This window comes from Heptranchias perlo, chromosome 30 (genome assembly GCF_035084215.1).
Source record: "Heptranchias perlo isolate sHepPer1 chromosome 30, sHepPer1.hap1, whole genome shotgun sequence".
NCBI lineage: Eukaryota > Metazoa > Chordata > Chondrichthyes > Hexanchiformes > Hexanchidae > Heptranchias > Heptranchias perlo.
In genome coordinates, this window is record NC_090354.1 from 2,604,307 (window position 1) to 2,630,600 (window position 26,294).

The window sequence follows — 26,294 nt, forward strand, 5'->3', positions numbered from 1 at the left end:
CTTCACAGCTCCAGCTGCTGATTCTTAAAGGCGAGGTTAATAATATGGATTTGATTCAAAGCTTCCATACTGGTTAATCAGATCCTGTTTGCCAAATAAACTTTGTATTTAGCGGCCTTTGATCTCCTGGCCGGCCCATGGAGGACTGACAAGAGGCATTGACGCGGAACACAAATGTACACAGGCACTGTTAAATCAGCCAAATAACACTGTACAAAGAGGGCCTGTTCTCTGTCCCATGCAGCCTGCTGTGTGTCTCCTTTCGCCTGTTGTCTGTCTCATGCAGCCTGTTGTTTGTCTCCTTTCACCTGCTGTCTGTCCCATGTGGTCTGTTGTTTGTCTCCTTTGGCCTGTTGTCTGTCCCATGCAGCCTGCTGTGTGTCTCCTTTCGCCTGTTGTCTGTCTCATGCAGCCTGTTGTTTGTCTCCTTTCACCTGTTGTCTGTCCCATGTGGTCTGTTGTTTGTCTCCTTTCACCTGCTGTCTGTCCCATGTGGTCTGTTGTTTGTCTCCTTTTGCCTGTTGTCTGTCCCATGTGGTCTGTTGTTTGTCTCCTTTCGCCTGTTGTCTGTCCCATGTGGTCTGTTGTTTGTCTCCTTTCACCTGTTGTCTGTCCCATGTGGTCTGTTGTTTGTCTCCTTTCGCCTGTTGTCTGTCCCATTCAGCCTGTTTCGAGCCCCTTTTTTTAGTCACTTGCTGTAGGATATCACAATGTTATTCTTACCTCACAGCCCTGGTGCTTCTCAGTAACCCCGTTATTTAAGGGCATATTTTATTGTGCACACATTCTCATGTGACTGGCATGATAATTATCAATCTGACATTCCGAGACGTGAACACTCCTTCCATGGCCATAACCATCTTTATATCAGGCGATAGAGGGGTTACTCCTGTATATCGGGAAGGTTTTATGGGCTCTCATAACCCATACGATGTGAGGGGGCCACCTACACCCACATCCACAGGACATGAATACCCCACTGGTTAAAGGCGCTATAAAGATGCACATCGTTGTTGACAGACTATTCTACCATGGACGGCATCACAACTAAGCCCAATCCTGTCCTCGCCCAAAATATCCAGACATATGTATTCCTGGCAGGGATCATTGGATGATTACCATGTCCCTTTGTCAATGTGCCACAGGGGTACTGGCTCCCATGATTCTAACGTTCAAAAATCCAATCTTCTCCAAGTGGTTTTGTTTCCCTCTGTGTTACCGTGGTTCCCACCGCCCCTTCTCTGGGTCAGAATATCCAACTGTGGCACAGCGTAGGCCACGATTGGTTGCTTTGTCTCAATGAGGCTAGGAAATAAAAAAGCATAAGCCAGGAATAAAAAGCAGAGCCTCCATTCCCCACTTCATAGACTGTTACAGCACAGAAGGCAGGCCATTCGGCCCATTGTGCCTGTGCTGGCTCTTTAAAAGAACTATCCAATTAGTCCCAATCCCCCCTGCTCTTTCCCCACAGCCCTACAAATTTTTTCCCTTCAAGTATTTATCCAATTCCCTTTTGAAAGTTATTATTGAATCTGCTTCCTCTGCCCTTTCAGGCAGTGCATTCCAGATCATCACAACTCGCTGCATAAAAAAGATTTCTCCTCATCTCCCCTCTGGTTCTTTTGCCAATTACTTTAAATCTGTGTCCACTGGTTACCAACCCTCCAACCAGTGGAAATAGTTTCTCCCTATTTACTCTATCAAAATCCCACATCTCCAACTTAAGGACATAATTTGGAGGACTCTGGTTGATTCTGTTTGCTGCCGTTAGCTGTTTTAAAGGTGCATGATTCTATTTTTGTTAAAATAGTTGCCTAGATGTTTTTTTAGAGTCCTTTGGGTGTAAAAATATTTTGTTTGTTCCTTTCAGTGTTTTCTTAATGATAATTTCCCTTCTCCTTTTGCTGGACATACTCTGCCATCTGCTGGCCATAGATTTTTGTTAGACAGGGCTTTGAAACATGAAGGGAGACCCATCACCAGTCTCCGAATCCAGTTGGCGAGGAATCGACACAACTACTTCATTCAGGTCCTCAGGGCAGGGACATTAGCATTTGGCTGGCTGCCCCTCCAGGGTACTCAGTAACAGCTTAGTCCCCATTCCTTTATACAGTTTATATAAATTCTCCCCATTCCTTCATACAGTTTATATAAATTCTCCCCATTCCTTCATACAGTTTATATAAATTCTCCCCATTCCTTTATACAGTTTATATAAATTCTCCCCATTCCTTTATACAGTTTATATAAATTCTCCCCATTCCTTTATACAGTTTATATAAATTCTCCCCATTCCTTTATACAGTTTATATAAGTTCTCCCTCCCTACCCCACTTTCTGGGGCTGGAATTCCTGCTAAACTAGGAATTAATTTTTATTTGCATTGCTATGCACCATCTGATTGGTCAGTGTAGATGGCCTCATTATTATTGGCTAAAGCAAGTCCCGCCTTCATTTGCTGCCACCAATAGTAAGTCACCGGGCTCATTTTGATTGTTCAAACGGCGAAGCGCGACTTCCGATTGGTGGATGGTGCGACCCGTTCTGCAGATGTGATTGGTGGGCTAAAAGCGACAGGTCCATCGTCTATTGGCTGTGGGGAGCTCCTCTAAATTGATTGGCTGAGGTTGGTTCCGATGCCGGATTGGCTGTCACTGCCGTGGTGAGGACACGTGGGCAGAGGTGTCCAGGCGGTGCCGGCGGGGCCTGAGCGGGGTGGAGGTGGCGGGATGGAGGTGAGAGCCGCTTGCTGTGCGGAGTCAGTGCGAGGAGCGGCCTGGGCCCGCCAGGGAGCGGGAGACGGTACAGAAGGCTGTAGTAAGGAGGGAGGCCTCGGTTGCCGTGGTAACCGATTCCACCTGTATATGGCCTCCTGTGACGTAAACAAGCGACGATAATAAGGGATTTTATGTCGTCGTCAACCATGACAACGAGGCATCAAGTGGGGGAGGGGCGGTGGCTGACCGTCCGAGGGCGCCCGAGCCGGGCGGTGGCTGACCGTCCGAGGGCGCCCGAGCCGGGCGGTGGCTGACCGTCCGAGGGCGCCCGAGCCGGGCGGTGGCTGACCGTCCGAGGGCGCCCGAGCCGGGCGGTGGCTGACCGTCCGAGGGCGCCCGAGCCGGGCGGTGGCTGACCGTCCGAGGGCGCCCGAGCCGGGCGGTGGCTGACCGTCCGAGGGCGCCCGAGCCGGGCGGTGGCTGACCGTCCGAGGGCGCCCGAGCCGGGCGGTGGCTGACCGTCCGAGGGCGCCCGAGCCGGGCGGTGGCTGACCGTCCGAGGGCGCCCGAGCCGGGCGGTGGCTGACCGTCCGAGGGCGCCCGAGCCGGGCGGTGGCTGACCGTCCGAGGGCGCCCGAGCCGGGCGGTGGCTGACCGTCCGAAGGCGCCCGAGCCGGGCGGTGGCTGACCGTCCGAGGGCGCCCGAGCAAGGCGGTGCTGACCGTCATGTTGCAGGATATGGGGTCGGCCATTTAAGAGTGAGATGAGGAGGAATTTTTTCACTCAGAGGGTGGTGAATCTTTAGCATTCTCTACCCCAGAGGGCTGTGGGTGCTCAGTCATTGAAAATATTCAAGGCTGAGATCGATAGATTTTTGGACCCTGGGGGAATCAAGGGTGATGGGGATCGGGTGGGAAAGTGGAGTTGAGGTTGAAGATCAGCCATGATCTGATTGAATGGCGGAGCAGGCCCGAGGGGCCGTATGGCCTACTCCTGCTCCTATTTCTTATGTTCTTATGACCGTCCGTCAGTGTCCGAGCAGGCGGTGTGAGGACTGCTATAGAAACACAAGTTGTTCAAGTTTTTATCAGGGATTATCTTGTGTTTATTTTCCTTACAGGAACACAGGAAAATGCCAATTGATATACAGACCAGCAAGCTCCTGGGTAAATCTCTGCACCGGTGTATCGGGAATGGACAGCATCTTTGTTTTTAAACTGTTTATCACAGAATCTTACAGCACAAAAGGAGGCCATTCAGCCCATCGTGCCTGTGCCGGCTCTTTAAAAGAGCAATCCAATTAGTCCCACTCCCCGACTCTTTCCCCATAGCCCTGTAAATTTTTCCTTTTCAAGTATTTATCCAATTCCTGTTTGAAAGTTACTATTGAATCTGCTTCCTCCACCCTTTCAGGCAGTGCATTCCAGATCATCACAACTCACTGCGTAAAAAAAAAAAATTCTCCTCATGGTTCTTTTAAGAACATAAGAACATAAGAAATTGGAGCAGGAGTAGGCCAATCGGCCCCTTGAGCCTGCTCCGCCATTCAATAAGATCATGCCTGATCTGATCCTAACCTCAAATCTAAATTCATGTCCAATTTCTTGCCTGCTCCCTTTACTTCTAGGAAACTGTCTATTTCTGTTTTAAATTTATTTAATGATGTAGCTTCCACAGCTTCCTGGGGCAGCAAATTCCACAGGCCTACTACCCTCTGAGTGAAGAAGTTTCTCCTCATCTCAGTTTTGAAAGAGCAGCCCCTTATTCTAAGATTATGCCCCCTAGTTCTAGTTTCACCCATCCTTGGGAACATCCTTACCGCATCCACCCGATCAAGCCCCTTCACAATCTTATATGTTTCAATAAGATCGCCTCTCATTCTTCTGAACTCCAATGAGTAGAGTCCCAATCTACTCAACCTCTCCTCATATGTCCGCCCCCTCATCCCCAGGATTAACCGAGTGAACCTTCTTTGTACTGCCTCGAGAGCAAGTATGTCTTTTCTTAAGTATGCCAATGATCTTAAAACCCCATTTGGGGAATGTATTTTGTTACCGTTTACTAATTTTAGCAGCAAAGTGGATGTGAGTCTAACACAGGAGCAGCAGGCAATTTCCCTAAGATTTGAAAGAATTTTTTATTACTGGCAAATTGCTTGTGGCTTTGCACACAGTCAGCTGACGAAACTCGTTCCACAGAGGCACCTACTGGCCTCAGTCTGAAACTGCCTCTCACCCCTGAGTCAGAAGGTTGTGGGTTCGAGCCCCACTCCAGAAACTTGAGCCCATAATCTAGGCTGACACTCCAGTGCCAGTACTTGCTGTGCACGATTTGGCTGCTGTGTTTCCTCTGGGAAAAGTAACCTGAGAGTGTCCAGATAAATCACAACAATTGGGCAAAACTCTCAGTGGTAAGGCATAAAGACTGGCATTTATATAGTTCCTTTCATGACCTCAGGACATCCCAAAGTGCTTCACAGCCAATGAAGGACTTTTGAAGTGTAGTCACTGTTGTAATGTAGGAAACACAGCAACCAATTTGCGCACAGCAAGATCCCACAAACAGCAATGTGATAATGAGTAGATAATCTGTTTCAGTGATGTTGGTGGAGGGATAAATATTGGCCCGGACACCGGGATGATCTCCCCTGCTCTTCTTCAAAATAGTGCCGTGGAATCTGTTACATCCACCTGAGAGGACACCTCGGTTTAACATCTCATCCGAAAGACGGCACCTCTGACAGTGCAGCACGCCCTCTGTACTGCCCTGGGAGTGTTGGCCTGAATTTTGCAGGGTGCCTTCTTGTCAGTAATCAATGTGTAGCCCAGAGTAGAAAGTAGATGGGTACGTTTGTGTGTGTGTGTAACAAAAAAATTGAAACCCCTCTAATGACGTTGTTTCCTGAATGCTCGGGATGACGCGGGATTCACAGGAGTATCTTGTTTTCTCTGTTCCTCTCTCTCCCAGACTGGCTGGTGGATAGGCGACACTGCAAACTGAAGTGGCAGAACTCGGTGCTGATGATTCGTGAGAAGATAAACAACGCCATCCAGGATATGCCAGAGAATGAGGAGATCAAACAGCTCCTGTCGGGATCATGTCAGTACCATTTCTGCTCAGTCTCACCCCGGGAGCCTGTGTGTGTAAGCAGGGTTCATTGATAACCTTGCGATGGTCCTGGGGCCAAGCACAAGAATATTAACGTGTTTTGATATTTTAATTTTCTCTCTGTACTTTTTTTCTTGTTCCCATGGTGGTGCCGAGGGCCAGTCCCATTCTCCCATCACCCCCCTGTGCTCGCTGATCTGCATTGGCTCCCAGTCTGGCAACGCTTCGATTTTAAAATTCTTTTCCTTGTTTTCAAATCCTTCCATGGCCGAGCCCCCTCCCTATCTCTGTAAGCTCCTACAACCCTGCGAGATCTCTGCGCTCCTCCAATTCGGGCCTCTTGCGCATCCCCGATTTTCATCCACCATTGGCAGCCGTGCCTTCAGCTACCTAGGCCGTAAACTCTGGAATTCCATTCCCTAAACCTCTCCACTTCTCTCTCCTCCTATAAGACTGTCAGGGCAAAATATTAATCAGGAAATAAGGGGGGGTTTGTAAAAAAGGGAATGCAATCATCATGGCCGATTTTAACTTTCACATAGATTGGACAAATCAAATTGGCAAAAATAGCCCTGAAGAGGAGTTCATAGAGTGTATTAGGGACTGTTTCTTAGAACAATACGTCGGGGAACCAACCAGGGAACAGGCCATTTTGGATCTGGTAATGGGTAACGAAACAGGATTAATTAATGATCTCAAAAGTAAAGGATCCCTTGGGAAGCAGTGATCATAACACGATAGAATTTCACATCCAGTTTGAGAGCGAGGATCTAGGGTCTGAAACTACTGTATTAAATAAGGGCAATTATAAAGGAATGAGGGCGGAATTGGCTAAAGTGGACTGGGTAAACAGATTAGATGGTATGATGGTGGATAAGCAGTGGCAAACATTTAAAAAGATATTTTATGACTCGCAACAAAAATATATCCCTGTGAGGAGGAAAGACTCCACAAAAAGGGTGAACCAACCATGGCTAACTAAGGAAGTCAGGGATGGTATCGGGTTAAAAGAAAAAGCATACAACATGGCAAAGATTACTGGTAAGCCCGAAGATTGGGAAAACTTTAAAAACCAGCAAAGGATGACGAAAAGAATAATAAAGAGGGAGAAAATAAATGATGAGAGTAAACTAGCAAGAAATATAAAAACTGACAGTAAAAGCTTCTACAAGTAAATAAAAAGGAAGAGGGTAGCTAAAGTAAACATTGGTCCCTTAAAGGATGAGACTGGGGAAATAATAATGGAAAACAAGGAAATGGCAGAGGAATTGAACAGATATTTTGTATCTGACACTAATAATATACCAATAATAGTAGAAAATCAAGGGGCAAAGGGGAGGGAGGAACTAAAAACAATCACTATCACTAGAGAAAAAGTATCAGGTAAACTAATGGGTCTTAAAGGCTGACAAGTCCCTTGGACCTGATGGCTTGCATCCGAGGGTCTTAAAGGAAGTGGCTACAGAGATAGTGGATGCATTGGCTGTAATCTTCCAGAATTCACTAGATTCTGGAAAGGTCCCAGCGGATTGGAAAACCGCAAACGTAACATCCCTATTCAAGAAGGGAGTGAGACAGAAAGCAGGTAACTATAGACCAGTTAGCCTAACATCTGTCATTGGGAAAATGCTAGAATCCATTATTAAGGAAGTAATAGCAGGACATTTGGAGACTCATAATACAATCAAGGAGAGTCAACATGGTTTTATGAAAGGGAAATCGTGTCTGACAAATTTATTAGAGTTCTTTGAGGAAGTAACGGGCAGATGGATAAAGGGGAACCAATGGATGCAGTATATTTGGATTTCCAAAAAGCAATCGATAAGGTGCCACATAAAAGGTTACTGCACAAGATAAGAGTGGTGTTGGGGGTAATATACTGGCATAGATAGAGGATTGGCTAACTAACAGAAAACAAAGAGTCGGAATAAAAGGGTCATTTTCAAAATGGCAATCTGTAACTAGTGGGATGCCGCAGGGCTCAGTGCTGGGGCCTCAACTATTTACAATATATATCAATGACTTGGATGAAGGAACAGAGTGTCTTGTGGCCAAATTTGCTGATGATTCAAAGATAGGTGGAAAAGCAAGTTGCGATGAGGACACAAAGTGTCTGCAAAGGGATATTGACAGGTTAAGTGAATGGGCAAAAATTTGGCAGATGGAATATATTGTGGGAAAATGTGAAGTCATCCACTTTGGGAGGAAAAATAAAAAAGCAAAATATTATTTGAATGGAGAAATACTACAAAATGCTGCGGTACAGAGGGATCTGGGTGCCCTCGTACATGAAACACAAAAAGTCAACATACAGGTGCAGCAGGTAATCCGGAAGGCAAACGGAATATTGGCCTTTATTTTTAGGGGGATGGAGTATAAAAGCAGGGAAGTCATGCTACAACTGTACAGGGTGCTGGTGAGACCACACCTGGAGTACTGCGTACAGTTCTGGTGCCCTTATTTAAGGAAGGACATACTTGCATTGGAGGCAGTTCAGAGAAGGTTCACTAAGTTGATTCCGGGTATGGAAGGGTTGCCTTATGAGGAAAGGTTGAACAGGTTGGGTCTATACTCATTGGAATTTAGAAGAATGAGAGGAGATCTTATTGAAACATACAAGATTCTGAGGGGACTCGATAGGGTAGATGCTGAGAGGATGTTACCCCTCATGGGGGAATCTAAAACTAGGGAGCATAGTCTCAGATTAAGGGGTCGCCCGTTTAAGACTGAAATGAGGAGGAATTTCTTCTCCCAGAGGGTCGTGAATCTTTGGAATTCTTTGCCCCAAAAAGCTGTGCAGGCTGAGTCATTGAATACATTCAAGGCTGAGTTAGACAAATTTTTGATCAGTAAGGGAGTCAAAGGATATGGGGAAAGGACGGAAAGTGGAGTTGAGGTAAAAATCAGATCAGCCATGATCTCATTGAATGGCGGAGCAGGCTCGAGGGGCCGAATGGCCTACTCCTGCTCCTATCTCTTATGGTCTTACGGTCTAAGATGCTCCTTAAAATCTGCCTCTTTGACTAATCTTTTAGTCACTTGTCCTAATATCTCCTTATGTGGCTCCGTGTTAAATTTTGTATGATATTCGCTCCTGTGTTAAAGGCGCTATATAAATGCAAGTTGTTGTAGTAATAATTGCAATGGTAACATATTCTGGTCACTGGATGGTGCTGTAACGGGCTTCGCAAATACTGTAGAGATTAAAAAGGGAGAACTGAGTGCCAGAGATTGGAACTAAAAGTGCTGGAAAAATAAAGTGCATCCATCAGCATCTGAAAGAGAGGAGACAGTTCTGGTGAAGGGCCTCAGCTGAAAAGTTAACTTGCCTTTTCTGTTTCAGATTCTGACTGATCTGTGTGTTTCCAGCATTTTATTTTTCATCCTGCCAGAAAATCGTGGGTTCAAGCCTCCACTCCAGAGACTTAAGCACAAAATCGAGGCTGATGCTCCCAATGCCACTACTGCAGAGTGACCGATATGGATTCGATGAATGCTAGACTTAAGATCTTGATATATATATATATATATATATCAATCTCCATCTATCTATCTATCTAGAGGTAGCTAATGAGTTGTGCTATTTCTTCACTGTCGGTCTGATATTTTTCCCCCTTTTCCAGATATCCATTATTTCCATTGCCTGAGAATCATAGAGATTCTCAGAAGAACAGAAGCTTCCACAAAGAATATTTTTGGTGGCTATTCTTCTCAGCGAATGAAGGTAAATTTATTCTGAATTAGAATTATAGGTTTTTTTTTAAAAAAAAACAAAGTTACCCCTTTTCTTTATCTTTTTGTTGCTATAGGATTGGCAGGAAATAGTGTCTCTATATGAAAAAGACAACGTTTATCTAGGTAAGGAAGCCAGTTTGCAGTTACACACATTAAATCCGGGTCGGGCATGGAGTCTGTAGGTCAGCTGTGACTCGGTGGGTCGCACTCTCGCCTCTGAGTCTGAGGTCGTGGCTTTAAGTCCCCACTCCAGAGACATGAGCACATTATCCAGGCTGACACTCCCAGTGCCAGTGCTGAGGGAGCGTTGCACTATTGGCAGTGCCGTCTCTGACCTCTCAAGTTGACGTAAAAGATCCCATGGCACTATTCGAAGAAGAGATGGGGAGTTCTCCCCTGTGTCCTGGCCAGTATCTATCCCTCAACCAACACCTAAAACAGATGATCTGAAGTATCTCGCAGTACAGGTATCTATAAAAATCTTGCAGCACCCGGTATAAATCCCCATGTCCACATTTATAATGGTAACTGCCTATGTAAACGTGACAGACACGCTGCAGTACCATCACTGGCCAGAGGGTGTAATTACAATGTGACCAGTTTGCATGGCAAGTTTCCATTATAAATGTGGACAATTGGCCCCTTTTAATATGGAAATCGGGATGCTAGGACGTAATGGGATGTCGATTACCATTTTAGGTCAGAATTGGTCAGAACTTGCTCTCTGCTCATTCTGACCAGCTCCACGGGCAGTGGAAGGGATGAAACCCAGTAAGTGTGGGGCCCCGAGGAGTTAGGAGTGACTCACAAAAATAATCAGGGCCGCTGCCTCCCTGGGACCCCCACCCTCCGCAATTGTGACCCTTTCCCCCCGCCCCCAACTTACACTTGCTGGACGCCTCAATCCGGTGAGCTTCTTGGCTCCCCGCAGCTTGCCTGCCAAATTTAAACAAGCCTGGGACCTCAAAATGGGGAGGAGGGGGGCTACTTGGCCACTGGCCAGCATGCTCCCCCGGTCGGGTGACAAAAGTCAAGACCGCCCCCACTGAGTTGAGCTTTATGCTGTAAACGGGTGGGGTTTTGCTCAGGTAATGGTTCTGTTCTGGTCCTGGTTCGAACCTCCGTGAACAGTGCTCTGTAGTGGCAGCAAATGTATGGTGCAATATTTACTCCACAGCTCCTTTGGGAATATGGGGAATTCCCTGCGTCTGTAGCCGTGTTTTCGCCCTCTCCCGTCCCTCACTGGCTCACTTCTGTTTTTTTAACAACAGTTGAACTATCCAGTTTACTGGTGCGGAATGTGAACTATGAAATTCCGTCGCTGAGAAAGCAGATCAGCAAGTGCCAACAGCTCCAGCAGGAGTACAGTCGCAAGGAGCTGGATTATATCAACAACGCAGCTGGGGCGAGAGAGAAGTTCTTCACCTCCTGCAAGCAGTTTGGAATAACGGTGGGTCAGCTCGTGTCTGCGCTCGCAGTAGATGTATAATTCTAGCAAAACTATAAGCGCAGGAGCAGGATATCCTGTAAACTAAAATGTATGTGTGTGTCCCTTTAAGGCTGGAAGGTATAATTGCTCATCCTCCTTAAAGTGAGTACAAGTAGATTCACTTAAAGATTGGTTTGCAGATAAGAATGTTGGCTTTGTTTGATTGACAGGCCAATTCAGAGGCAGGAAGCTGAAACACACAGTTCCAGGTTGCTTTGCATCTGTAAGAAAGGGAGCCCAGTGCAGGAGGTCGAAAGTGTAAATTATCCTAATCAAAAAGTTTAAACTTTCCTACTTTCACACCTGTCCTGGAGCTCTATAAATGCAAGTTGTTGTTGTAGCATGCATCGTATCATGGGAGATTAATTAGTGTATATATAATATAAAATGGTTTGTCCAGCCACGCTTCCTGTCTGTCACATTTCTCTGTAATACATTTAAGCGTAGCACTCATAATTTCTCTGTGGACGTAATAAAAAAAGATAAAGAAACAAAGACAGTCATGTGACACAGAAGCCACAATGTCTGTAACCCCTGAGTGATCTCATTGCTGCTTCTGGGAGCTTGCTATGCGCAAATTGGCCGCCACATTTCAGTGACTACACTTCAAAAATACTTTGTTGGCTGTAAAGTGCTTTGGGACGTCCTGAGGTCGTGAAGGGTGCGATATAAATACAAGGTCTTTCTTTTCCTTTCCCACCCCATTTTCGTGCCCCTTACTGCCACAGAGGATGTGGTTTTGGGGCACAGGGCGTTTCCTTCCTGTCAGAGCTTGGCATGGCTAACAGTAGGTGGCTGGCCGCTGCAGTCAAGTTTCATGATTTGAACTTTTTATTATCATTAAGAAATCTCTGTGTCGGCTTCATGACCCTGTGTCCTGCCAGCCTGTTATCTCTGGAGAAAGTTTCTATAGTCTGGAGCGTCCAGTTTTCACAGGTATTTAGTTGCATGGTTTGGAACTCCATGGGCCACACACAGCTACATCACAAACCATTGAATTCAAGGAACCAACAAAGAGGCTCTCCTCACCCGGTACTGTTTGAATTTTCTGCTCCATTTCAGTAGTAGACTGAAGGCGGGTGAGTTACTGGCACTTGACGGCCAGATTTTTGGGGCCCTCGAGCCTTGTCTGGCCCCTGGGCCGTAATGTGAACAGCTGGGCTCCAGTCCATCGCTGGTCACAGAGCAGCACCGGCAGAGGGAGCAGGTCAGGAATGGTGGAGAACTAGAGGAGAGAAAGTAACACTGCTACCTGAAGTAATGTAAGGAGTGCGGGCCACTTTGCCCTGGTTATAAGTAGCTGAAGTCCTCGTGTTTCTGTATCGCTGAACAGGGCAAGGATGTCCGACAGGAGCTGCTATCCCTGTGCCGGGACCTCCCCTCCGGCCTCGATGGTATCGCTGACGGAACCAGCAACCTTACAGACACTCTTGAGTTGTACGAGGCCTGTGTGGAGTTTGTGTGTGGCAGGTAGGAATTGTGCAGGAGGCGCAGAATGAAACAGGGCCCTGCACCATGGTGAGCAGCGAATTAAACCGGAATGTTCCCACTGAGTTTTGATAGAAATTAATTCAACATTTGTTCATTGTGAAAGAAGTGCAATTTGCCTTTGACCCAGTCATCCGATGCAATATTTAGTCATAGAGTCATAGAGTTATACAGCACGGATTGAGGCCCTTCGGCCCATCGTGTCCGCGCCGGCCATCAAGCCCTGTCTACTCTAATCCCATATTCCAGCATTTGGTCCGTAGCCTTGTATGCTATGGCATTTCAAGTGCTCATCCAAATGCTTCTTGAATGTTGAGGGTTCCTGCCTCCACAACCCTTTCAGGCAGTGAGTTCCAGACTCCAACCACCCTCTGGGTGAAAAAGTTCTTTCTCAAATCCCCTCTAAACCTCCCGCCTTTTACCTTGAATCTATGTCCCCTTGTTATAGAACCCTCAACGAAGGGAAAAAGCTCCTTAGTATCCATCCTATCTGTGCCCCTCATAATTTTGTACACCTCAATCATGTCCCCCCTCAGCCTCCTCTGCTCCAAGGAAAACAAACCCAATCTTCCCAGTCTCTCTTCATAGCTGAAGCGCTCCAGCCCTGGTAACATCCTGGTGAATCTCCTCTGCACCCTCTCCAAAGCGATCACATCCTTCCTGTAGTGTGGCGACCAGAACTGCACACAGTACTCCAGCTGTGGCCTAACCAGTGTTTTATACAGCTCCATCATAACCTCCTTGCTCTTATATTCTATGCCTCGGCTAATAAAGGCAAGTATCCCATATGCCTTCTTTACCACCTTATCTACCTGTTCCGCCGCCTTCAGGGATCTGTGAACTTGCACACCAAGATCCCTCTGACCCTCTGTCTTGCCTAGGGTCCTCCCATTCATTGTGTATTCCCTTGCCTTGTTAGTCCCTCCAAAGTGCATCACCTCGCACTTTTCCGGGTTAAATTCCATTTGCCACTGTTCCGCCCATCTGACCAACCCATCTATATCGTCCTGCAGACTGAGGCTATCCTCCTCGCTATTTACCACCCTACCAATTTTTGTATCATCAGCGAACTTACTGATCATACCTTTTACATTCATATCCAAGTCATTAATGTAGACCACAAACAGCAAGGGACCCAGCACCGATCTTTGTGGTACCCCACTGGCCACAGGCTTCCAGTCACAAAAACAACCTTCGACCATCACCCTCTGCCTTCTGCCACTAAGCCAGTTTTGTATCCAAAGTGCCAAGGCACCCTGGACTCCATGGGCTCGTACCTTCTTGACCAGTCTCCTGTGGGGGACTTTGATGTATTAAATTTGCTACGTTTGTCACCGCCTCATCATTTGGGACATCGCCAATTTGTGACACACCGTCATGCCTGCAGCTGCTTATTTCTACCACTAGGTGGCGCTTCCTAAGCTGCCGATCCCCATAACTAGACCAGCAGCAGCACGACTGGACTCTGAGGGGAGTATCAGCGGCAGAGTCACTAAACCTGTGGCAGTGGGGGAGGTGATAGGTGTCAGCCGTGGCTCAGTGGGTAGCACTGTCACCTCCGAGTCAGAAGGTCGTGGGTTCGAGCCCCACTCCAGAGACTTGAGCACATAATCCAGGCTGACATTCCCAGTGCAGTATTGAGGGAGTGCTGCACTGTCGGAGGTGCCGTCTTTCGGAAGAGACGTTAAACCGAAGTCCCATCTGCCCCCTCAGGTGGACGTAAAAGATCCCACGGTACTATTTGAAAGAAGAGCAGGGGAGTTCTCCCCGGTGTCCTGGTCAATGTTTATCCCTCAACCAGCACCGAGGCTTGTATTCCGTCGCGTATAGAAGATTAAGGGGTGATCTAATTGAGGTGTTTAAGATGATTAAAGGAGTTGATAGGGTCGATAGAGAGAAACTATTTCCTCTGGTGGGGGAGTCCAGAACAAGGGGGCATAACCTTAAAATTAGAGCTACGCCATTCAGGGGTGACGTCAGGAAGCACTTCTTCACACAAAGGGGAGTGGAAATCTGGAACACTCTCCTCCAAAAAGCTGTTGAGGCTGGGGGGTCAATTGAAAATTTCAAAACTGTGGTTGATAGATTTTTGTTGTTAGATTTTGTTGGGTAAGGGTATTAAGGGTTACAGAACCAAGGCGGGTAAATGGAGTTGAAGATATAGATCAGCTATGATTTAATTGAATGGTGGAACAGGCTTGAGGGGCTGAATGGCCTCCTCCTGTTCCAATGTTTCCTCCCCCGCTGCTCTGTACCCACCCCTGCGCCAGGACTCACTGATGCTCCCTTGTGTTTGGCTGCTGAGTAATTCCCGTGTGTTCTGACTGACAGGGTCTCCGAGCCCGTCGTCCCACTTCTGAAATACGCTCAACTGAGAGGAAATACGACTGTCTATGAATGGAGAACAGGACAGGCACCATTGGTCGTTGAGCGGCCAATCAGCCCAGAGAACACCGAGACACAACCAAAGGAGCCTGAGGACGCAGTGAGTGAAATCGGGATGTTCCACCTGTCTTAACCCCTTCGCTGCTGGATCTTTGCTGATGATGTGACTGCGCCAGGGTTAGTTGGTTACTGATTGCTGCTGCAATCCCTGACAGTCAGTGGGGCATCAGGAAATAGCTCCGGGCGCGTTGGAGCACAAATCGGTTACTGGCTTCCTACAGGCCCAAGTTGATTTATTTTTTTGTGAAATATTGCCGTGCTTGCGAAGTTTTAAAAGAAGTCAAAAATAATTTAAGTACAAAGTACTGGTTGTACTGTGATTCCGAGTCCACTTATCTCGATGCAAGTATGTCGATGCTGCAAAGAGAGCACGGCACATTGTTCCTCTATCTCGGGTTCGGATGATGCTGGGGAGTTCGCTTGTTGGCATCACTCCGATTGAATTGGAGCCTGGTTTATTTCCTGTACATTGGGTGCCATTGGAGGCAGTTGTAATGGGAGGCACAAGCCTCATAAATGTGACCTGATGATTGGTTAAAACCCGGGAGAAGGGTGCAGAGAGGATGCATCAATGTGTTGGCAGCCCAGGACTTTGGCCAGGGTCGAAGATACACTCCTGCCCACCCTGGTTTATACTGCCCACCCTGGTTTATACTGCCCACCCTGCCTTTCACTGCCCACCCCGCCTTACACTAACTAGTTATGGAGTGCAGGTAAGCTGTGTAGCCCACATAAGGCTATCTTTGCCAAGTTATCTGGTCTTTGCCAGGTAACTCACTGTGTTCTAATCTGTGTTCCAGATTGACTGGGGAGATGATGGCACCGCTGGAACAGACCAGTCAGGTGGCATCGATTGGGGCATCTCAGTGGAAGAAAGTGATGAGGTAAATCACCAAAACCACTTAATGAAAGTGTCGCCGTGCTCACCTCGACTCGGAGCCTCCTGTCCTGATGTCGTTTGCTGCAGGTTTTAATTGGATTTACTTTGTACTTTCTCCAAGGTGAGCTGCCAGGAGCTTGGAGCTGATGTGATCGACTGGGGAGACAACACAAGTGCTGCAGTTGAAATCGAAGTGGTGGAGTCTGGGGCTGAAGGTATTCTTCATCATATAAAGAGTCTGCCATTATATTTCTCAACTGGCTTTAGTTTTGTCAATAAGTTGTCAGCCGTGGCTTGATGGGTAGCACTCCCACCTCTGAGTCAGGTGGGTTCAAACCCCACTGATACATTATATAATCTATAAACAGGGGATTGAGTTACAATCTGGTCACCTAAGCTTGGGGATGCAAGTATGTTTATGAGGTTATTTAAACCCCTCGATTAGATTCCAGCCTGTAACTCACTCCTGGGTATCTGTTGTTCTATATATAAACCCCCCGAACCCCTCGATTAGATTCCAGCCTGTAACTCACTCCCGGGTATCTGTTATTCTGTATATAAACCCCCCGAACCCCTCGATTAGATTCCAGCCTGTAACTCACTCCCGGGGATCTGTTATTCTATATATAAACCCCCCGAACCCCTCGATTAGATTCCAGCCTGTAACTCACTCCCGGGTATCTGTTATTCTGTATATAAACCCCCCGAACCCCTCGATTAGATTCCAGCCTGTAACTCACTCCCGGGGATCTGTTATTCTATATATAAACCCCCCGAACCCCTCGATTAGATTCCAGCCTGTAACTCACTCCCGGGGATCTGTTATTCTATATATAAACCCCCCGAACCCATCGATTAGATGCCAGCCTGTAAAGTTTAAATTCTTCTTCTTTAGTAAAAGGGCTCTGACGAATATATAATATGGAATGAGTTACAGGCTGGAATCTAATTGGTGGGGGGGTGGGGGAGTGTTCGGATGGTTTTTATGCGGAATAGTAAATACCTGGCAGTATAAAAATTATACAGTTACTCTACTGAACTTTGGTGATCAATCTACTGACAACTTCATCATATAAAGAGTCTGCCATTATATTTCTCAACTAGCTTTAGTTTTGTCAATAAATTGTCAGCTGTGGCTCAGTGGGTAGCACTCCCGAGGTCGTGGGTTCAAACCCCGCTCCAGAGACTGGAGTACATAATCCAGGCTGGCACTTCAGTGTAGTACTGAGGGAGTGCTGCACTGTTGGAGGTGCCATCTTTAGATTGAGATGTTAAACTGAGGCTTTGTCTGTCCTCTTGGATAGACATAAAAGACCTTGTGTCACTTTCCAGTGTCCTGACCAACATTTCTCCCTCAACCAACATCGCTAAAACAGATTATCTGGTCATTATCTCATTGCTGTCTCTGGGTCCTTGCTCTGCGCAAATTGCATTTGCCTTCAAATGGTAATTCATTGGCTGTAAAGCACCTTGGGACCTCCTGAGGATGTGAAAGGCGTTTTAGAAATGCAAGTTTGTTTGTTCTTTCAGTACAATCTCTCTTTAAGTAGGAAGTGCTTACACTTTGGACACTAGGTGGCAGTGCTGCCCATGGAATTATCAGCGGGTACAACCTCTGTACTGCAGTTTACACGGATAAGGGAGACTTTCACACTCCCTCGTTCTACTTACATGGATCATGAACTTTGGGTTATTTGTGAAAGAACATTTGTCGGTAATGAGATTACTATTCTGTAGTCACTTCTGAGTCTCAAAACCGAAAAATCAAACACATGAATATTATATTAAGGGTGAGTCATTTATTCAGTTATGTGAATAGACTGGAGAAGCTGGGATTGTTCTCCTTTAGAGCAGAGAAGGTTAAGGGGAGACCTGATAGAGATATTTAAAATTATGAGGGGTTTTGATAGGGTTTTGAAGTAGGGAGAAACTGTTTCCTCTGGCAAGTGGGTCGGTAACCAGGGGTCATAGATTTAAAATAATTGGCTAAAGAACTAGAGTGGAAATGAGGAGAGATTTTTTTCACACACAGGGTTATTAAGATCTGGAATGCACTGCCTGAAAGGGTAGTGGAAGCAGATTCTATAGGAACTGTCAAAAGGCAATTGGACATGTACTTGAAGAGGAATCATTTGTAGGCTTATGGGGAAAAAGCTGGGGTGTGGGACTAAATTGGACAGCTGTTTTAAAGAGCCGGCACAGGCACGACGGGCTGAATGGCCTCCTTCTGTGCTGTAAGATTCTATGATTCTGAATAAAATAATTGCATTCAGTCCAACTGGGTAATATTCAAATGTAACTTTGGGCGAGGATTTTAAAATCACAGACTGACTGTTTCTCAGTTAGTTAAATTCTATTCTATGATTCTAGGTGGTGATGGAGTGGCAAAAGGGAATGATGCTCTGACAATCCTGGAAAACACAGAAACTAGAAACCAGTTTATTAATGAACTCATGGAGGTACTTTTCAACAAAAAATATAAGTACTGGAAAAACGTTCAAAATACAACATTCAGGAGTGAAATGTAGTGTTGCAGTGCATGTTAGAGGGATGCTTGAGCACCTTTTGGCCACAGTGTGACGCCAGTGAACAGATTTTTGTTGGGTAAGAGTATCGAGGGATATGGAGCGGGTAAATGGAGAACAACCGTGACCTGACTGACTGATGGAACAGGTTCGAGGGGTTGAATGGCATCTTCCTGTTCCTATGTTCCAGTAGAGGCAGTGGAGATGACTGCAGTTCCGTACCAGTGTGACGCAGGAGGTCTTGATGGGACCTAGGATAAAAACTCACCCCCCCACCCCCCCACCTTGAGGTTGGCACCCCTTCCCCCTTATTCCCCCAGCCCCACCCCCACTTTTTCCCTTTTGCTCCTCCTCTTCAGATTTCATGTGGAGTTGCTCGTAGTGTGACGATGACTTGAGTGTGACGATGACTTGAGTGTGACGATGACTTGAGTGTGACGATGACTTGAGTGTGACGATGACTTGAGTGTGACGATGACTTGAGTGTGACGATGACTTGAGTGTGACGATGACTTGAGTGTGACGATGACTTGAGTGTGACGATGACTTGAGTGTGACCATAAGTGAGTGTGATGATGACTTGAGTGTGACCATAAGTGAGTGTGATGCTTATAGGAAGTGTGCACTAGCAAGGCTTTCGATTATAATTTTTTTTGTTCCGCAGCAAGGGCCTCTGGAGAGCGATGAGGAGTAGGGGCCCTTAGCTGGTTAATGTTTTGTTCCTTGTCCTATCTGTGGAGGACAACGCATCACCTGCAGCTTCCCCTCCCCCACTGAACTGCGCACAGACCGGGGAGAGAACCTGGAGACCCTCTTCATTTCTTGGCCCAGTACCACTGCAGCTGATGCATTTACCCGCTGCTCAAGCCTTCCCTGTGGGGAGGTGATCTGTACGGGCACTGATGTTAGTCCCTGTTGGTGAGGGAAGTTTGTAGATTGCACTGTGATTGTATAATTCCAGCTCCAGGTCACTCTACATATTTCTCTCCGTAATATTAGCCTGCAATTCACCTCAGCCTGAAATAACCGCCTTTTTTTAAACATATTTGGCACTTTGAAGTGTAACGCACAGTCTCAAAAGTTTTATCTAGATATATTGTTGAAAACTTTGTTCTTTTAACTTGTTCTCATATATCTATCATATACCAGCGGTACTCAAATAGAGCCTGAGGGGGCTATTTCCTCTTCACTTCTGGACCTCAGCCGACTCGCTGACTCACTGCAGCGAGTGTATGTGAGGCTGCGTTGGGTCTGCCCAGCAGTGTGATGTTGATGGGTTGGGGTTCAGTCCAGCTTTCCTTCCTATTCATGCTCCCAAGCTAAACATAGCAATGTTCAAAATTATGAGGGGTTTTGATGTAGTCGATGGGGAGAAACTGTTTCCACTGGCAGGAGGGTCGGTAACCAGAGGACACAGATTTAAGGTAATTGGCAAAAGAACCAGAGGGGAGATGAGGAAAAAAAATTTTTATGCAGCAAGTTGTTACGATCTGGAATGTGCTGCCTAAAAGGGTGGCGGAAGCAGATTCAGTAGTAACTTTCAAAAGATATAATCTTGAAATTGAAAAATTTGCAGGGCTATGTGCAAAGAGCAGGGGAGTGGGACTAATTGGATTGCTCTTTCAAAGAGTTGGCACAGGCACGATGGGCCGAATGGCCTCCTTCTGTGCTGTATAATTCTAAAGTCTGGGATGCTGTTTGGAGGCCGGGTTATCCCAGCTTCTGTACAGTGGGTGAAAGGGCCAGTTTCACTAAACTTGTTGAGAATTATTAGTCCGATGTTTCAATTTGATTTTTGTTTCACTTCTTGTAGTGAAGTGTCTGAAGTGGGGGAATCGCGGGGCCAGAGCTGCACCCCTTGACTGTGTGGGGGAATTGCAGGGGCCAGACCTATACCCCATCACTCCGTGATAGAGTACTCCTGAGAGCTGCCTCTGGTTGGTCCAAGACTAAAAGTTAGCCGCAGCATCTGTTACCCTCCGTTCTGGGCTGCTTCCTGATTGCATTTCTTTAATCGTCTCTGCCAGTTACAGGTCTTCCTGACCCAGCGACTCATCGAGATGAGAGAGGAGGCAGACATCCTCTCCATGAACCAGTTTCAAACTGCCCCGACCATCGTCCAGGTTCAGGATGTTGGTAAGGTTGTTGCCATGGCAGCGGTGGTGGGTGACCTCGTTCAGAGGCTGACCAATGTGAAGATGCGACACCTGTTCATGATTCACGCCTCTCCCAGGTTTGGTGCTGCTTGTGTTTTACCCCTTCGCATTTTGACTTTGACTCTGCTCTCTGTTCCCTCCGGGGTTTACCTAGGAGGAGGCCATTCAGCCCCTCGAGCATCTTCCGCCATTCAGTTAGATCATGGCTAATCTGTAACTTAACTCCATCTACCTGCCTAGGTTCTGTAATGCTTAATACCCTTACCCAACACAAATCGATCAATTTTCAATTGACCCCCAGCCTCAACAGCTTTTTGGAGGAGAGAGTTCCAGATTTCCACTCCCTTTTGTGTTTCTATGTATTAATCCTGGGTCTGTTCTGAGTTACTTGATCTGAATCACAACAGCAGTAAGGGTGCCACAGTTGGTGGACACAGCATCCTAGGTTGGGAGGGGAAACATCAGCCCAGATCCCCCTCCCCTAAGTGATTCCAGCTGGAGTGTGCATGTGTCTGGCATCAGGACAAGGATTGAGCATGGCTGTTGCTAACCCATTAAGTCATCTTGTAAATGATATAATCCTCTTTAGTGCGTCTGCGTGACGCCATCATTGCTTTTCTCACGGTTTGTACCTTAACTCTCTCATATCTTCTCTCTTAGTCGATTATATTCAGTCAGTCTTCTGACCGTCAAGGCCCTGTGGGTGGCGGAGCGGGCCCAGGGGCTGAGTGGCCTGGTCCTGCTCCTACTTCTTGTGTTCTTTAGATTTGAGGTTAGGATCAGATCAGCCATGGTCCTATTGAATGGCAGAGCAGGCTCGAGGGGCCGATTGGCCTACTCCTGCTCCTATTTCTTATGTTCTTATGCTTGGCATGTTATCATCGCATTAGCAAGACGCTGCTTACAGCTGCAACGGCCCCCACGGTTAAATAGGCTGCTGACGTTACTTGTCTGACAGCGCTTGAGCGAGGAACCGCAGGGCATCTAGCACTTGTGGAATCAAGCCCCAACCGCAGTCAGAATCCTGGGGGTGGGAGGGGTAGAGAGGAAAATCTCTCAAAGTGAAATGAAAGCATGGCGGGTCGCATGCATTTAACGGGGCTGTTTCCCTGCCGCAGATACGTAGACCGTGTGACTGACCTCCTGCAACAGAAGCTGAAGCAGGCAGACGCGGTGGGAGAAAAGCAGCACTTGATGGTCCAGAAACAGCAACGGTCTCTGGAGGAGCAGGCTGCCCTGGAACCGAAACTAGACCTTCTAATCCAGAGAACCAAAGAGCTTCGGAAGCTAGTAAGTGACTCGTCCAGGCACTCACGTGTGTGGGCCTAAAGTTGTTAGAAAACTTTGGAAAAGTAAATCATTAACATGTCCGGTGCTGTATTATGTAGGACTGTACTCCAGTATTAATGCGTGTGACTGTACTCGAATATTAACATGGGTGACTGTACTCTATATTAATGTGTGACTGTACTCTATATTAATGTGTGACTGTACTCTATATTAATGTGTGACTGTACTCTATATTAATGTGTGACTGTACTCTATTAATGTGTGACTGTACTCTATTAATGTGTGACTGTACTCTATTAATGTGTGTGACTGTACTCTATTAATGCGTGTGACTACTCTATTAATGCGTGTGACTGTACTCGAGTATTAATGCGTGTGACTGTACTCTGCATTAATGTGTGTGACTACTCTGCATTAATGTGTGTGACTGTACTCTGCATTAATGTGTGTGACTGTACTCTGCATTAATGTGTGTGACTGTACTCTGCATTAATGTGTGTGACTGTACTCTGCATTAATGTGTGTGACTGTACTCTGCATTAATGTGTGTGACTGTACTCTGCATTAATGTGTGTGACTGTACTCTGCATTAATGTGTGTGACTGTACTCTGCATTAATGTGTGTGACTGTACTCTGCATTAATGTGTGTGACTGTACTCTGCATTAATGTGTGTGACTGTACTCTGCATTAATGTGTGTGACTGTACTCTGCATTAATGTGTGTGACTGTACTCTGCATTAATGTGTGTGACTGTACTCTGCATTAATGTGTGTGACTGTACTCTGCATTAATGTGTGTGACTGTACTCTGCATTAATGTGTGTGACTGTACTCTGCATTAATGTGTGTGACTGTACTCGAGCATTAATGTGTGTGACTGTACTCGAGCATTAATGTGTGTGACTGTACTCTAGTATTGTGTGTGACTACTCGAGTATTAATGTGTGTGACTGTACTCGAGCATTAATGTGTGTGACTGTACTCGAGCATTAATGTGTGTGACTGTACTCGAGCATTAATGTGTGTGACTGTACTCGAGCATTAATGTGGGTGACTGTACTCGAGCATTAATGTGGGTGACTGTACTCTAGTATTGCGTGTGACTGTACTCTAGTATTGCGTGTGACTGTACTCTAGTATTGCGTGTGACTGTACTCTAGTATTGCGTGTGACTGTACTCTAGTATTGCGTGTGACTGTACTCTAGTATTGCGTGTGACTGTACTCTAGTATTGCGTGTGACTGTACTCTAGTATTGCGTGTGACTGTACTCTAGTATTGCGTGTGACTGTACTCTAGTATTGCGTGTGACTGTACTCTAGTATTGCGTGTGACTGTACTCTAGTATTGCGTGTGACTGTACTCTAGTATTGCGTGTGACTGTACTCTAGTATTGCGTGTGACTGTACTCTAGTATTGCGTGTGACTGTACTCTAGTATTGCGTGTGACTGTACTCTAGTATTAATGCGTGTGACTGTACTCTAGTATTAATGCGTGTGACTGTACTCTAGTATTAATGCGTGTGACTGTACTCGAGTATTAACGTGGGTGACTGTACTCGAGTATTAACGTGGGTGACTGTACTCGAGTATTAACGTGGGTGACTGTACTCGAGTATTAACGTGGGTGACTGTACTCGAGTATTTGTGTATGTGGCTGTATTAGTGTCCGACAGAGGCTGTGTATTAGTGTCTGACACTATTACAACAATAACAATAACTTGCATTTATATAGCGCCTTGAACAGAGTAAAATGTCCCAAGGCGCTTCACAGGAGCGATTATCAAACAAAATTTGACACCGAGCCGTATAAGAAGATATTAGGACAGGTTATCAAAAGCTTGGTTAAAGAGGTAGGTTTTAAGGAGCTTCTTAAAGGAGGAGAGAGAGGCAAAGAGGTTGAGGGAGAGAATTCCAGAGTTTGGGGCCTAGGCAGCTGAAGGCACGGCCGCCAATGGTGGAACGAAGGAAATCGTGGCTGTGCAAGAGGCCAGAATTGGAGGAGCGCCGAGATCTCGGAGGATTGTAGGGCTGGAGGAGGTTACAGAGATAGGGAGGGGTGAAGCCACGGAGGAAATTGAAAACAGGGATGAGAATTTTACAATCGAGGCATTGCCGGTCTGGGAGCCAGTGTAGGTCAGTGAGCACAGGGGTGATGGATGAACGTGATTTGGTGCGAGTTAGGATAAAGGCAGCAGAGTGCGGCGGGGTTGTGTATTAGCGCCTGGGGCTGTGCGGCGGGGCTGTGTATTAGCGCCTGGGGCTGTGCGGCGGGGCTGTGTATTAGCGCCTGGGGCTGTGCGGCGGGGCTGTGTATTAGCGCCTGACGGTGTGCGGCGGGGCTGTGTATTAGCGCCTGGGGCTGTGCGGCGGGGCTGTGTATTAGCGCCTGACGGTGTGCGGCGGGGCTGTGTATTAGCGCCTGACGGTGTGCGGCGGGGCTGTGTATTAGCGCCTGACGGTGTGCGGCGGGGCTGTGTATTAGCGCCTGACGGTGTGCGGCGGGGCTGTGTATTAGCGCCTGGGGCTGTGCGGCGGGGCTGTGTATTAGCGCCTGACGGTGTGCGGCGGGGCTGTGTATTAGCGCCTGACGCTGTGCGGCGGGGCTGTGTATTAGCGCCTGACGGTGTGCGGCGGGGCTGTGTATTAGCGCCTGACGGTGTGCGGCGGGGCTGTGTATTAGCGCCTGACGGTGTGCGGCGGGGCTGTGTATTAGCGCCTGACGGTGTGCGGCGGGGCTGTGTATTAGCGCCTGACGCTGTGCGGCAGGGCTGTGTATTAGCGCCTGACGGTGTGCGGCGGGGCTGTGTATTAGCGCCTGACGCTGTGCGGCGGGGCTGTGTATTAGCGTCTGACGCTGTGCGGCGGGGCTGTGTATTAGCGCCTGACGGTGTGCGGCGGGGCTGTGTATTAGCGCCTGACGCTGTGCGGCGGGGCTGTGTATTAGCGTCTGACGCTGTGCGGCGGGGCTGTGTATTAGCGTCTGACGCTGTGCGGCGGGGCTGTGTATTAGCGCCTGACGCTGTGCGGCGGGGCTGTGTATTAGCGCCTGACGGTGTGCGGCGGGGCTGTGTATTAGCGCCTGACGGTGTGCGGCGGGGCTGTGTATTAGCGCCTGACGGTGTGCGGCGGGGCTGTGTATTAGCGCCTGACGCTGTGCGGCGGGGCTGTGTATTAGCGTCTGACGGTGTGCGGCGGGGCTGTGTATTAGCGCCTGACGCTGTGCGGCGGGGCTGTGTATTAGCGCCTGACGGTGTGCGGCGGGGCTGTGTATTAGCGCCTGACGGTGTGCGGCGGGGCTGTGTATTAGCGCCTGACGGTGTGCGGCGGGGCTGTGTATTAGCGCCTGACGGTGTGCGGCGGGGCTGTGTATTAGCGCCTGACGCTGTGCGGCGGGGCTGTGTATTAGCGTCTGACGGTGTGCGGCGGGGCTGTGTATTAGCGCCTGATGGTGTGCGGCAGGGGTTGTGTAAAGTCCTTTTGCTCCGTTTTCTCTTTCAGATCGAGGCCGATATCTCCAAGCGGTATCAGAACCGGCGGGTGAACCTGATGGGGGTCGTGGTCTAACCCGCCTGCTCTGTGTTCGGGCAAAGCCGACCCTCGGGCAGGCTCCGGATTATTTGCCACTTGCTTATAGACTTACTGCACACACCAAAGTAGATTGAAGATTGGACAAAGGGTTTAACACAAAAAGAATGTGCCTGGAGATTTTGTGCCTCTAATATAATTTAGTAACTGAGGGTTTCGGAGATTTAAGGTTGTGCTCCTCTCCAGCCAGTGCTGTGACCCGACTTGTACAGGCAGAGGTGGAAGGGGAAGGTTTATAAACCCTCCTGAATTCAGCAGGTGTAACAGGGGTTTAATATTTGTTGCTAACATTTTGTAACTAAATTTATGATACTGTTTTTTTCTACCCGTGAGGAGGTATTGTGTTTAACTGGATGGTTCACGTGTGGGTTATTGAGTAAAGCTTTAGACTCTGCCCACCGTCTCTGGTTAACAGTTAACTCAGACTGTGGGGCAACAGGCCTTGAAATTGATGTTAGAAAAATTACACCTGTCCAGGCCGCACTTGAATACCTCACTCGCCAGTTCAATAAGAATGTGGAGCTGTGTTCATATCGCTGTATGCAGTCAGAACACATGCATTTTACTCTGCATGCACACACGCACGCACGCACGCACACACACACACACACACACACACACACACACACACACGTGCACGCACACACACACACACACACACACACCCCCCACGTGCACGCACACACACACACACACACACACACACCCCCACGTGCACGCACACACACTCCCACGTGCAGACACCCACACGGTAGAATTGTCACAGCAGCTGTTCGTTGATGTCCTGTATTCTGTCCCCTCACAGGCAAAATCACTGATTATTAAACCTAATAATAAAATGATATAGAAACGACTGCCAACTCGTTCCTCATT

General features: G+C 47.5%; 1 protein-coding gene across 2 annotated transcripts; it reads left to right on the forward strand.

The window, feature by feature from the left end:
* The first annotated feature begins 2,653 nt into the window (after nt 1-2,653).
* On the forward strand, nt 2,654-26,275 carry cdk5rap3 (CDK5 regulatory subunit associated protein 3). 2 transcript variants are annotated; one of them, XM_067969372.1, is made up of 14 exons: nt 2,654-2,735; nt 3,838-3,883; nt 5,685-5,816; nt 9,449-9,549; nt 9,635-9,683; nt 10,832-11,010; nt 12,383-12,519; nt 14,869-15,022; nt 15,783-15,866; nt 15,984-16,077; nt 18,233-18,321; nt 20,415-20,620; nt 21,662-21,833; nt 25,335-26,275. In XM_067969372.1, exons 1-14 carry the CDS (start codon nt 2,730-2,732, stop codon nt 25,398-25,400), a joined length of 1,515 nt encoding a protein of 504 aa, XP_067825473.1. In that variant the 5' UTR covers nt 2,654-2,729; the 3' UTR covers nt 25,401-26,275. The 2 variants fall into 2 exon arrangements, with proteins under 2 accessions (XP_067825473.1, XP_067825474.1); XM_067969373.1 differs by lacking the exons at nt 2,654-2,735; nt 3,838-3,883 and adding an exon at nt 4,596-4,709.
* Nucleotides 26,276-26,294: the final 19 nt, after the last annotated feature.

Bases quoted from the DNA above. Each gene is read 5' to 3' on its own strand.
- cdk5rap3 (XM_067969372.1), top strand. The intron at 15,023-15,782 runs GTGAGTGAAATC...TCTGTGTTCCAG, and splicing joins CAAAGGAGCCTGAGGACGCA to ATTGACTGGGGAGATGATGG. The intron at 21,834-25,334 runs GTAAGTGACTCG...TTTCTCTTTCAG, and splicing joins CCAAAGAGCTTCGGAAGCTA to ATCGAGGCCGATATCTCCAA.